Here is a 13361-nt window from a genome sequence, read left to right as displayed (position 1 = left end):
GTTGCCTGGTTCCAACCCAGTCAGCTTTCTCTCTAACTTCCTGCCTGACCCCCAGTTTTACCAGTGTGTAGGGAGTGGCCTAATGAATAGAACCCTTAGCTCCCCCTGGAGGCCCGGCGGTGAAATGTATTGGTGTCTGTGATACCTGATCAGATGAACTCCTTCAGTGCCATTAGACGTACCATAGCTCCCCTTAGTGGCGGAGCCACAGTACTGCAACGACCAGGACTCTGGGGCGCTGCACTCCCCCCCGGTTAAATCCAGTACTCCGGGACTGGGAAGAAAACAACAATACAGATTAGCAAAAAGACATACAATTTGTTGAGTGCAATAACAATAAGTATACTTGAACAGAGCTTCCCTTTATGGGAGGTGAGGACACTTGAACGTTACAAACATGGTTAAATATCATAGCAACATGCTATAAATAACTTTTCTTACCCAACCGGGTATTCTACTTAGTACAAATTCTTGAACAATAATTTAACATTGCCTTTAAGGACGTACACTCTGAATCCGCTAAAGACCTTCTAAAAAATCACATTATAAGGCAATTTAACTTTTACATTCCCCTTCTTTAAATCTGCAGGACCGCCTGTCCTAACGGCGCCAGACCTACTGCCTCTCCTTTCTTACAGGACCGCTCCTTTCAGCCCGAGCCTTCTGTCTTTTCAACTACTATACACAGTATAGAACATAACACTACTTTCAATTTAGGATCAATGAGCCATTTCTTCAAGGCCCCTAAGAGGACTCGCTAACTAACCCCGTACGGGTTCACTCTCTGTCCTCATCTTTCTATCAACATTATCAAACATTTTCCACAATTAACTTGTTAAATACACATAACTTTTACATGTAAGCATCATCATCACTTTCTTTCTGTCAAGACATTATTGCTATCTTTCAGTCTTAAAGCAATATTATCCTTTAAGTGCAACAAGTGAACATCCCCTTTAAGAGGGGACCAAGTCTCTATGAGGTAGCATATCTTCTCAAGCTACCAGTCCATACTCAGCAAAGGCTCCGGTGCGGTAACTTCACAAAGAGTCCTTCTTTAAGTAAAACCAGTAGGGAGCACCTTTAATAAGGTGCAAACTATTTACAAAAAGTTTGTATCATGCACTGTTCATGATTGCGGCAGTTCTGGAAACTTGTGCAAAACTTAGAAAAAAGCAAACAAAACAATAGGGACCCCGGGTCAACAAAGGGGTCCCTTTAAGGGTTAACCCAGGACGGGTTTAGCAGCAAAAAGCAGGGAAACAAACAGTTAACTATGTACAGTTTCAGGTTTCCGAGGTTTAGTTGAACGGCTTCCAGGGCTGCACCTGGCACTTAACCCCTCTTGGTCTGGGAACAGTGAGGTCCAGGGTTACACCCAGTGCTGGACAAACGCCCTTAATCCGTCTTTCATGTACAGTTAAATCATGCGCAGCGATGGAGGTCTGCGCAGCTTGAGTAGGGGCATTTGCTGCAGCAAAGGTAGCGGCTGCTGCAAGATCAGTCACTGGAACGGAGTCAGCAGCTGTGGCACTAGCAGTCGCGGGAGTGGTGTCAGTCATCAGGGCAGGGTCGTCCTTCATACCTGCTTCAGATGCGGTCCCTCCGGTGCCGGTCTGCTCTGCCTCCGCTGGGGTCTGGAATGCTGGCTGCAGGGCTTCGTGCTGCGACGTTGTCATCTCTGCTCGCAGCATCTCGCTTTCCGGCAGGGCCTTGCTTTCTGGCTTCGGAGCGCTGGAACTTCTTTCTTGCTCCGGACCAGACGAGGCTGCCGACAGATGTCTGGTGAGGCTCCCAATGATGGTCTTCTTCCACCCGGCCTCAGTGCTCAGCTGCGTCTGCGGGAGTTGGTGGATCAGCTCGTCCGCTCCGGTCTGCAGGAGGTCAGCGTCAACTATGGAGGTCTGGCTGCGGTGCCTCTCCGGGTAGCTGGGGGAGTCCTCGGCTCCGACCCCACGCTCCGGGCGGCTGGCCATGGCATCCTCCATGTCGCTGAATTCTTCTTCCTGGTCCTTTTCCCGCTCTCTCCTTCGTGGGCGGTTTCGTTTTCTCTGTCTCTGCCCACCATTGAGAATCAGGAGGCGGATCTCGGCTGCTGACGGACACGTCCTCAAGGGGCCGAGATATTTAGACTGGGCGGCCATTGTCTTTCGCGCTCTTCAGCCTGTTCACGCCCACTTCCACGCCCTCCTTCTTCTCCTGCGCTCTCCTTAGCGCTGTAATGGCGGCGGTTTTGGCGCGAACTTTTGGCGGCAAGTGACAATCCACAGTCTTTGCAATAAAGTACAGTCCAAGGACAGTAAATCACAGTTCCAAGGCACACATGACCTGATTCTTCAGGCTTAAGTAGATCCTGTTCGTGACGCCGTTGTAGCGCCCCCACTGCCGCAGGGCCGAGGGGTACCCGGTACCGGGCCTCTGAGTCTCTGCTCTGGGGTTGTCACGGTGGCTAGGCCCGGTCCGTGACCCTGCTGAGGGGCGTACAGTAATAGATGTGATGGATGATGGTGGGGGTGAGGCTGTAGTGGTGCGGTGCAGTAACTAACGAGGACACCAGGTTGCAGTCTCTTTACCTCTTTACTGAAGATCTTTGGGTCCTCAGTCCGGAATCCGGATAACCAGGCTGCGCAAGTCCGGCCGGTCCGATGGCACCTCCAGAGTTCTCTTCACAGGTGGAAATCTGTGCCTTCCCCCTAGCGCTAGGTGTTGCGGTCCTTCCCTGCTGTGCTTACGGAAAGTCCCCACAACTGTTGTGTCCGTTTCTTAAATTCCCTCACAACTCGATTAGGTGATGTTCTGCTAATCCTCCGTCCCTCCCTGATGTTACGGTTAGGACGGCACCTGTTTGACGGGTAGGCTCGGAGCTCTTCCGGGACCCTAGAGTCGCCCCTCTCCACAAGTTGCCCCCCAAGACTGCATAGGTGATTTAGGTGAGACAGCCTGCCTTAGACTGACTGTCCTGCCGTTGGTTTGGAGTATTGCTTGAAGCTAGATATTGTAATACTCCCTCGGCGTTCCGGCCGCCGGTTGTGCGCCTCAGTAGGATGTTGCCTCGGTCTTACAGCACGACCCCTACTGGTATTCTCCTTGTTGCTTTGATCTCGTTTCTCACTCAGCACAATCTATCTCGCTTCCAATCCCTCCTTGGGCACCGCCGCTATACTGAGCAGGCACGGTCCCGTTACGTTCGCTCAAATTGCCAAGCCTCTGTCAGGATCCCACCCCTGACAGGGACCCTACCGAATCTTCTCCCGCAACACCCTCTGCCACAAGGTGTTGCCTGGTTCCAACCCAGTCAGCTTTCTCTCTAACTTCCTGCCTGACCCCCAGTTTTACCAGTGTGTAGGGAGTGGCCTAATGAATAGAACCCTTAGCTCCCCCTGGAGGCCCGGCGGTGAAATGTATTGGTGTCTGTGATACCTGATCAGATGAACTCCTTCAGTGCCATTAGACGTACCATAGCTCCCCTTAGTGGCGGAGCCACAGTACTGCAACGACCAGGACTCTGGGGCGCTGCACTTATCGGATCCACATGACCTGGTGAGCCCAAACACAAATGTTATAGAAGTGATGTCACTGCAGCTGCCAACCAACAAAGATAGGCGCAGCAGCAGAGAGGCAGTGCTTTTCCAGCCCTACAACAGCTCCGTTTGATATTATGGACCTCTACAACCCAATGGAACAGTAACATTTTAAAATGGACAAACCCATTAATTTCTGAGTATAAAGCCATCTTTCTCATCCAGAACATGTAATGACTTACATCATATTGTTTTATTGTGGAATACCTGCGCATCCCACAAACTAGACCACCTATGCAGGTACATATGGATTAACTGTTTGTTGTGACCTCCATCCATAGTCATGCATTTCATTGTCTCTTTGTTGCAGAGTATCTAAAGGTGACAGAGGATGTTTATCAAGGATGAAGCACAATTTCCAAGGAGCTCTTGTTAACTTAGGCTCCTTCTTGCCATGCTGTTCTGTTAGGAGTGATAAAGTTTCTTGGGTTACCGGTAAGAATTTTGTTTGCAAAAAATAATTTATAGACATTATTTAATATTTTACAAATTTGCATAATTTCTGAATATAATAAACAATGCACAGAATGTAGTCGTCCATATTCACACATTCTTTCTGTGTGAAAATACCCATACAACACAAAGGAAGGACTCAGTGACAAAAGCGACACAGAAAAAGAAAACCTCTTTATGTACTATTTAGCAAAGGTTGATTTAAAAATAAAAATAATAATTATCTCTTGCACAATCTGCATCCAGCGGTGTAGACTTAGTAGATGGATGTATGCACTGGTGTGTAAGTCACCCCTGCCACAAAAGAAGACACCTGATCATACAAAGGGCACAAGGCAGGTAGAGGGTCCTGCACAGAGCGGCAGCCTCATCATTCAAGTCTCATTAATAATTTATTAGTCGTATTATGCATTCGTGTATACACTACATGCAACTCCATCCTGTTTTTCTCCAACCATGCATTTCTTGGCACAGTTTAGCATATCACTTAATGCAAACTTTCTTTTTAAACTCTTTTTATTGATTTTTTAAAAATTACAGTCCAGACAGTAATAGCAGATAATACAGACCTTGAGTTCCATCAATGCTGCTATTGGTTAACAAACATTGACATTTATCATCAAAATTAAAGATGTGTCCCATGAACTCAAGGCCAAACCAAGTTCTTTGAGGTTTTTCAAGTGGATAGTGAATCAGATCACAAGGCAAGTATATGAGGGTTAGGCCATGTGCACACGTTCAGGATTTTTTGCGTTTTTTTCGCGTTTTTTCGCTATAAAAACGCGAAAAAAACGCTAACATATGCCTCCCATTATTTTCAGTGTATTCCGCATTTTTTGTGCAAATGTAGCCTTTTTTTCCGCGAAAAAATCGCATCGCGGAAAAAAAAGCAACATGTTCATTAAAATGCGGAATTGCAGGGGATTCCGCACACCTAGGAGTCCATTGATCTGCTTACTTCCCGCACGGGGCTGTGCCCACCATGCGGGAAGTAAGCAGATTATGTGCGGTTGGTACCCAGGGTGGAGGAGAGGAGACTCTCCTCCACGGACTGGGCACCATATAATTGGTCAAAAAAAAAGAATTAAAATAAAAAATAGTCATATACTCACCTTCGATGTCTTCCCGCCTCTTCACTGCACGCTGTCGCTTCGGTTCCTGTAGCTGGTGTGCGGTGAAGGACCTGCCGATGACGTCGCCGTCTTGTGATTGGTCGAGACCGGTCATGTGACCGCTCACGTGACCGCGACGTCATGGAAGGTCCTGCGCGCACACACCATCTATACGGAACGGACGCCGGTGAGGAGATCAGCTGGCTGCGGGTGAGTATAAGCATTTTTTTTATTTTTTTAATTATTTTTAAACATTCTATCTTTTACTATAGATGCTGCAAAAGCAGCATCTATAGTAAAAAGTTGGTCACACTTGTCAAACGCTATGTTTGACAAGTGTGACCAACCTGTCAGTCAGTTTTCCAAGCGATGCTACAGATCGCTTGGAAAACTTTAGCATTCTGCAAGCTAATTACGCTTGCAGAATGCTAAAAAAACCGCGGAAAAAACGGAAAAAAAACGCAAAAAAAAAAATGCGGATTTCTTGCAGAAAATTTCCGGTTTTCTTCAGGAAATTTCTGCAAGAAATCCTGAACGTGTGCACATGGCCTTAGGCCATGTTCACACGCTGCGGGTTCCTCTGCGGGTTAATCCCGCAGCGGAATTGAAAATCTGCAGGGCAAAACCGCTGTGGTTATCCCTGCAGATTTATCGCGGTTTGTTCCGCGGTTTCCGCTGCGGGATTACTGCTGTACTATTGATGCTGCATATGCAGCAATATGCAGCATCAATAGTAATGTAAAAAATAATAAAAATTGGCTATACTCACCCTCTGACGTCGCGATCTCCCCGGCGCTGCAAGCGGCTGTGCCGACAAGGACCTTCGTGACGTCACGGTCATGTGACCGCGGCGTCATCACGGTCATGTGACCGCGACGTCACCACAGGTCCTGTTCGGCACAGCAACTGAGACCGGACGGCCGCGGGCAGCGCTGAGAGGTGAGTATAGCTTCATTTTTTATTTTAATTCTTTTTTTTACACTATTTTATGGTTCCCAGGGCCTGGAGGAGAGTCTCCTCTCCTCCACCCCGGGTACCACCCGCACATTATCCGCTTACTTCCCGCAACGTGGGCACAGCCCCATGCGGGAAGTAAGCGGTTCAATGCATTTCTATGGGTGCAGAATCGCTGCGATTCTGCACAAAGAAGTGACATGCTGCGGGTTGTAAACCGCTGCGTTTCTGCGCGGTTTTTCCCGCAGCATGTGCACTGCGGTTTGCGGTTTCCATAGGGTTTACATGTTAATGTAAACGCTATGGAAACTGCTGCGGACCCGCAGCATCAAAATCGCGGCGGTTCCGCGGTAAAAACCGCAGCGTGTGAACATGGCCTTAAGGTTTAAACTGCTGGTCAGCTGGCCTTATCTACAAAAACCTCCAACAGCTGAAGTTATGTTTGGGATTGCATCAGAAGTCTAGAGAGGTCAGGGGAGATAAGAGTTTATACAGTGGGTGCAGACCTTTTTAAAGAATGATTCTAACCTCTCAGCTGGTTAATTCCTCGAATCAGAATATTTGGTCAACTATTTGTTTCTACTACTTAAATGAAGGTGACATTTTGGATCTCCGAGAATTGGGTACCAGAATCTTAGTGGCTGCAAGCATGTGTCTGATTAGTAAAAGTTTGGGTTTAGGGATTTTATCAGAGAATAACTGCAAGATGCTGACTTCTAGGGTCACAGAAAAGGGGCGTGATTATGATAGGTGTAGAGGCCCTGGAGCCTAAGGGGGGGTAAAAGAACCCTTTGGTCCTTATGAGAATACCAATACTATTAAAGATTAGTATGATAGTGGGAGACATGTTAGAAATTTTTCAAGAGGACCAATGAGCTTCAAGTTGCAACCCCATGGTAAGTGATCTGCGACGTGTTTCGAACCATGCGTTAACAATCGTTTCCTATCATAATGCGTGACCACCACATGTGAAATATAAGTCCAGCTCTTTAACACATCCCCAGGAGTTGGGTTAATAAGTGGAATTATATTTGTGAAGTTTCAATGGAGTGAAGTGCCATCTAGTAAGAACCATGAAGCCACTCTTTTTAAAGGTGCCATTAGTTTAATATGGATTTCATCAGAGATGATTTTTTTTAGTTAGATCATTATTTCGATTTTTGACTATTAATTGTGATGGAATAATGCTTATTATTGTATATATTGTAACAACTACTATTTACTAATGTTTAATAGTGCATGAGGTTCTGTGTCCAGCAAAATTGTCACGGTATATTGCCAGTCAGGGCTGACTCCAGGTTTTCGTGGGCCCTGGGCAAAAGAGTCTCCTCAGTAGGCCCCTTAAACACATACCATGATTCATGATGCACCGATACGACAGAGAAATATAGGTATAGTACAATGCTAAAGATTTTACTTACTTCTTACATTACATGAGTAATATCTATTTTAAATTCAATATTAGCTCAGAAACTGGACACTATAGTCCTCCATACAGTATTATGGGCACCACATAGTGCTTCATACAGAATAATGACCCCATGTATTGTTCCATACTGTGTTATAGGCACTACATATTGCTCCACCCAGAATAATGACCCCATATATTGCTCCATACAGTATTATGGGCACCACATAGTGCTTCATAGAGAATAATTAGCCCCATATATTGCTACATACAGTATTATGGGCACCACCTAGTGCTCCATACAGAATAATGAGCCCCATATATTGCTCCATACAGTATTATGGGCACCACATAGTGCTCCATACAGAATGAGCCCCATATATTGCTCCATAGAGCATTATGGGCACCACATAGTGCTCCATACAGAATAATGAGCCCCATATATTGCTCCATACAGTATTATGGGCACCACATAGTGCTCCATACAGAATAATAAGCCCCATATATTGCTCCATACAGTATTATGGGCACCACATAGTGCTCCATACTGAATAATGAGCCCCATAGATTTCGCCATACAGTATTATGTACACTACATAGTGCTCCATAGAGAATAATGAGCCCCATATATTTCTCTATAAGATATTATTGGTACCACATAGTGTTCCATACAGAATAATAAGCCTCATTTATTGCTCCATACAGTATTATGGGCACCACATAGTGCTCCATACAAAATAATAAGCCCCATAAAATGCTCTATACAGTATAATGAGCCACATATATTGCTCCATATAGTATAATGAACCCCATATATTGCTTCAAATAACAAGGAAAAGGATGTAGAAGTTTGGTTAGGTTCGTCCATTACTCAAGAAGCAACAGAAAAATCAGGTGATCTTGAAGTCAGGAGATCGTCAAGATCAAACAAGGGTATACCAGCTAAGCAGCTATCATACTTTGTCAAAATACTGCTTGAGTAACAGACGCAGTCATGGGATGAGATGCAACAACTACCTGTTTATGAAAAACTGAAGTGGATTAATGCTGCTAATGAGGAAATGAAGTCCGTTCCTCAACTTCAAACATGAAACTCACAAGACTACATTAAGGCTAGTAAGCAATCAAATGTAAATGGGATTTTAAGACCATTTATGACTGTGAGAACAAGGTTCATAGATTTAAAGCAAGATTAGTAGCAGAAGGATATTCTCAAAACTATGATGAAGATTATGATGCCACATTTTCTCCAGTTTCTAAACAGACCACATTCAGGATTCGAAGGGCTACAGCTGCAGTATAAACTATGTGTCAGAGATTTGGATATCAAAACTGCCTTTTTAAATGGTGTCTTAAAGTTAACCTGTCAGCAGTTTTCACCAATATAAGATACGGCCATCACCTTTCAGGGCTTATACACAGCATTCTATAATGCTGTATACTGTATAAACCCCCAACCCGACCTGTAAGAACTGAAAAATAAGTTTTAATATACTTACCTGAGGGGCGGTCTGGTCCGAGGGGTGTCGCTCTTCTTGGTCCAGCGCCTCCCATCTTCTTATGATCACCGCCCTCCTGCTTGCTTCTTGTGGATGACGCGACCCTGCGTCATCCACACAGGCTCCCCAGCATCGCGCTCCTGTGCAGGCGTACTTCTCTGCCCTGTTGAGGGCAGAGCAAAGTACTGTAGTGCGCAGGCCCCACAAAAGGTCAAATAGCCTTGCCACTTGTGGACTGCAATGTGACATGGCATTCACAATCTGTTCCAGCTAAAATGGGAAGAATTCAATTTGGCTCCTTCCCCTTCAAGAGCCATTGACTTGCCAGAACAGCAAAAGAAAACACAAATGACCCCATTTTGGAAACTACACCTCTTGAGGAATTCATCTAGTGGTGTGGGGAGCATTTTTAAACCCTCAGGCGATTCACAGATTTGTATAACATTGGGCTGAATCAAAGGAAAAAAAAAATTCTACTAAAATGTTACTTTGGCCTCAAGTTTTCCATTTCCAAAAAGGATGATAGGAGCAAATGGACCAAAAAATATGTTATGCAATTTCTCCTGAGTACGCAATACCACAGATGTGATCAAAAACACAGAAGGAAAGGAGCGCCATATTGTAGTGCACATTTTGCTGGAATGGTTTGAGGGTACCATGTCACATTGGCATAACCCCAAAAGTGACCCCATTTTACAAACTACACTTCTCAGTTACTTCATCTAGGGGTGCATTGATCATATTGACATCACGGATGTGTCACAGAATTTTATACCTTTGGCCAATGAAGAAAAAATAATTATATTTTTACCACAACAATTTTGTTCTTGCCCAAGATTTTGCATTGTCACATGGGGAAATGGCTATAAATGGCACCAAAATTTGTCAAACAAGTTCTGCTGAACTTGGCAATACCCCACGTGTGACTGTACAGTACTGCTTAACCACACAGCGAGACTTGGGATGTAAGGAGTGCTATTTGAATCTTGGAGAACAGATTATCATAGAACAGTAGGCAGACTCCACATATTGAGTCCCTAAGTACCAGAAGAACAGAGACCCCCTCAAGTGACCCCATTTTGGAAATTGCACCCCTTTTGGAATTTATCTACAGGTGTAATGGCGATTTAGACTCCATGGGTGTTTACAAGCAGCAGTGAATGTTGCTGAGTGAAAATTGCAAATCTGCCATTGTGGTGCCTGTACATTGTAGTGCCCAGTAAATTATGCCCAGCTTATGCTTCTGAAGACATGGGCGCCGTAAATTAAGTGGGCTCTCGTGGCTACAGAATTGCCAAATGCGGATGCTAACTGCTGTTTAGACACACTATAGGGCTTAGAAGGGAGAGGGGGCATTTGGATTTGGAATCACAGAATTCGCTGGCTTTCTTTAGGGGGTGAGGAGCCATTTTGCTTTTCCAGAGAATTTGCGCTATCAGGAACATGGTAGACCCATATATTTCCATTGAAAGATGATGGTCCTGAGTGGGGACTTGCTATTTTTATGGCTTGAGTTGGAGCTTTTATTGGGAACATTTTACTAGACTACCAAAGAATAACCCTATATAAAACTTAGATATATAAAATATAACCTTTAATGAATGTGCAGCGCCCCAGAGTCCTGGTCGTTTCAGTAATGTTATTCTTCCACCAGGGGGAGTGATATTACATCTGAAGGCAATAAAGGAGATCTTCCTACCAGGTATCACAAACCATACACCACGCTTCACACTCCAGACCACCAGGGGGAGCCTTGCTCCTATCTACTAGGGCACTCCTCACAATTAGGTAAAACTGGTGGGCTGGATAGAAAGTTAGTCAGAAGCTGGCTGGGCTTTGCCCAGGTAACATCGAGGCAAAAGCTGACTGGGCTTCTCCCAGGCAGCACCCTGTCAGGCAGCCAGAGGGAAAGGAGGAACATCACAGGGCTGCAGACAGAGAGGTCCCTGACAGGGGTGGGATCCTGTCAGAGGCCTAGATAGAAGGCCACGGAGCTGCGCCTGCCCCACTTCTGGCAGGATCCTAAGATAGGACACAAAGAGAATTGTATTGTAGCGGGTGAGAAACGAACACTATTCCAAACTATCCTTTTTATTTGGACGTCCCTCAAAGGGCCACGAACCGGGTCGGGCCACCGTGACATCCCCCGAACCGAAGGACCCGGTGCCGAGTACCCCATTGCCCTTACGTGGGGGCGCTCCAAATACTCTTAAAAAAGACAAACAACAATCACCGTGCAAGCAACCATGCTAGCTGAGTTCACCCTGAACAAAATATCCTGGACTCAATCTCTGCCTAACAGCGGACAAATGAACGAGTATGGCATCCCCGCTCCTCGGCGGCTGTCCCTAAAACTCCTAAATAACCTTATGCTGGTGATCCAAACAACCACCCAAATATTCAAGCATAGAGGAAAAGAGAATATTGAATGCTGTATCAACACATCCAACCTCCTGATGATCCACAAAGTAGTATGCTATGAAGCTACCCCATTGTGCCAATCAGAGCTGAGAGGGAGCTCCCTCCCTGCCGATCGATGTCACTATCACCATCGATATCAGCATCAGAAGAGTTAAACGCCCGTGATCAGCACTAATGTAGCGCCCCCACTGCCGCAGGGCCGAGGGGTACCCGGTACCGGGCCTCTGAGTCTCTGCTCTGGGGTTGTCACGGTGGCTAGACCCGGTCCGTGACCCTGCTGAGGGGCGTACAGTAATAGATGTGGATAGTGGTGGTGGTGCGGTGCAGTAAATAACGAGGACACCAGGTTGCAGTCTCTTTACCTCTTTACTGAAGATCTCTGGGTCCTCAATCCGGAATACGGTTCACCAGGCTGCGCAAGTCCGGCCGGTCCAATGGCACCTCCAGAGTTCTCTTTGCAGGTGGAAATCTGTGCCTTCCTGCTAGCGCTATGTGTTGTGGTCCTTCCCTGCTGTGCTTACGGAAAGTCCCCACAACTGTTGTGTCCGTTTCTTAAGTTCCCTCACAACTCGATTAGATGATGTTCTGCTAATCTTCCGTCCCTCCCTGATGTTGCGGTTAGGACGGCACCCATATGACGGGTAGGCTCGGAGCTCTTCCGGGACCCTAGAGTCGCCCCTCTCCACAAGTTGCCCCCTATGTCTTCGTAGGTGATTTAGGTGAGACAGCCCGCCTATGACTGACTGTCCTGCCGTTGGTTTGAAGTATTGCCTGAAGCTGAATATAGTAATACTTCCTCGGCGTTCCGGCCGCCAGTTGTGCGCCTCAGTAGGATGTTGCCTCGGTCTCACAGCACGACTCCTACTGGTATTCTCCTTCTTGCTTTGATCTCGTTTCTCACTCAGCACAATCTATCTCGCTTCCAATCCCTCCTTGGGCACCGCCGCTATGCTGAGCAGGCACGGTCCCGTTACGTTCTCTCAAGTTGCCAGGCATCTGTCAGGATCCCACCCCTGACAGGGACCCTACCGAATCTTCTCCCACAACACCCTCTGCCACAAGGTGTTGCCTGGTTCCAACCCAGTCAGCTTTCTGATCTAACTTCCTGCCTGACCCCCAGTTTTACCAGTATGTGAGGAGTGGCCTAATGAATAGAACCCTTAGCTCCCCCTGGAGGCCCGGCTGTGAAATGTATTGGTGTCTGTGATACCTGGTCAGATGAACTCCTTCAGTGCCATCAGATGTACCATAGCTCCCCTTAGTGGCGGAGCCACAGTACTGCAACAACCAGGACTCTGGGGCGCTGCACTCCCCCCCCCGGTTAAATCCAGTACTCCTGGACTGGGAAGAAAACAACAATACAGGTTAGCAAAAAGACATACAATTTTGAAAATGCAATAACAATAAGTAAGCTTGAACAGAGCTTCCCTTTATGGGAGGTGAGGACACTTGAACGTTACAAACATGGTTAAACATTATAAATTACAGGCTATAAATAACTCCTGTCACCCAACCGGGTATTCTACTTAGTGCAAACTTTTGAATATTAAGTTAACATTGCCTTTAAGGACGTATACTCCCTATCCACTAAAGACTTTACTTATAAAACATTATAATATTAATTAACTCTTTTTCTTTCATTCTCCTTCATTAGATCTGCAGGACCGCCTGTCCTAACTGCTCCAGGCCTACTGCCTCTCCTTTCTTTACAGGACTGCCCCTTTCAGCCCGGGCCTTCTGCCTTTTCAACTACTATACACAGTATAGAACAGAACATTTACTTTCAGTTTGAAATCACTTAATCATCCTTACATAGCTCCCAAGAGGACTCACTGACTAACCCCGTACGGGTTCACTCTCTGTCCTCATTTTTCTATCAACATTATCAATCATTTCTTACAATCAACTGGTTGGATACATTTAACTCTTACAT

At 46.0% G+C, this 13361-nt stretch overlaps 1 protein-coding gene across 1 annotated transcript in view; it reads left to right on the top strand.

The window, feature by feature from the left end:
• SCARF1 (scavenger receptor class F member 1) overlaps positions 1-13361 on the top strand; it is a 128592-nt gene that overhangs the window by 100007 nt on the left and 15224 nt on the right. Inside the window, exon 9 of the mRNA XM_077294462.1 lies at positions 3892-4016. Coding sequence (XP_077150577.1) covers positions 3892-4016 — 125 coding nt within the window. The remainder of the gene's footprint in view (positions 1-3891; positions 4017-13361) is intronic.

The sequence above is a fragment of the Ranitomeya variabilis genome, chromosome 3 (assembly GCF_051348905.1).
Source record: "Ranitomeya variabilis isolate aRanVar5 chromosome 3, aRanVar5.hap1, whole genome shotgun sequence".
In the NCBI taxonomy this organism is placed as follows: Eukaryota; Metazoa; Chordata; class Amphibia; order Anura; family Dendrobatidae; genus Ranitomeya; species Ranitomeya variabilis.
Note: the sequence above shows the minus strand (reverse complement) of the source record. Positions and strands in the feature narration are given on the sequence as shown.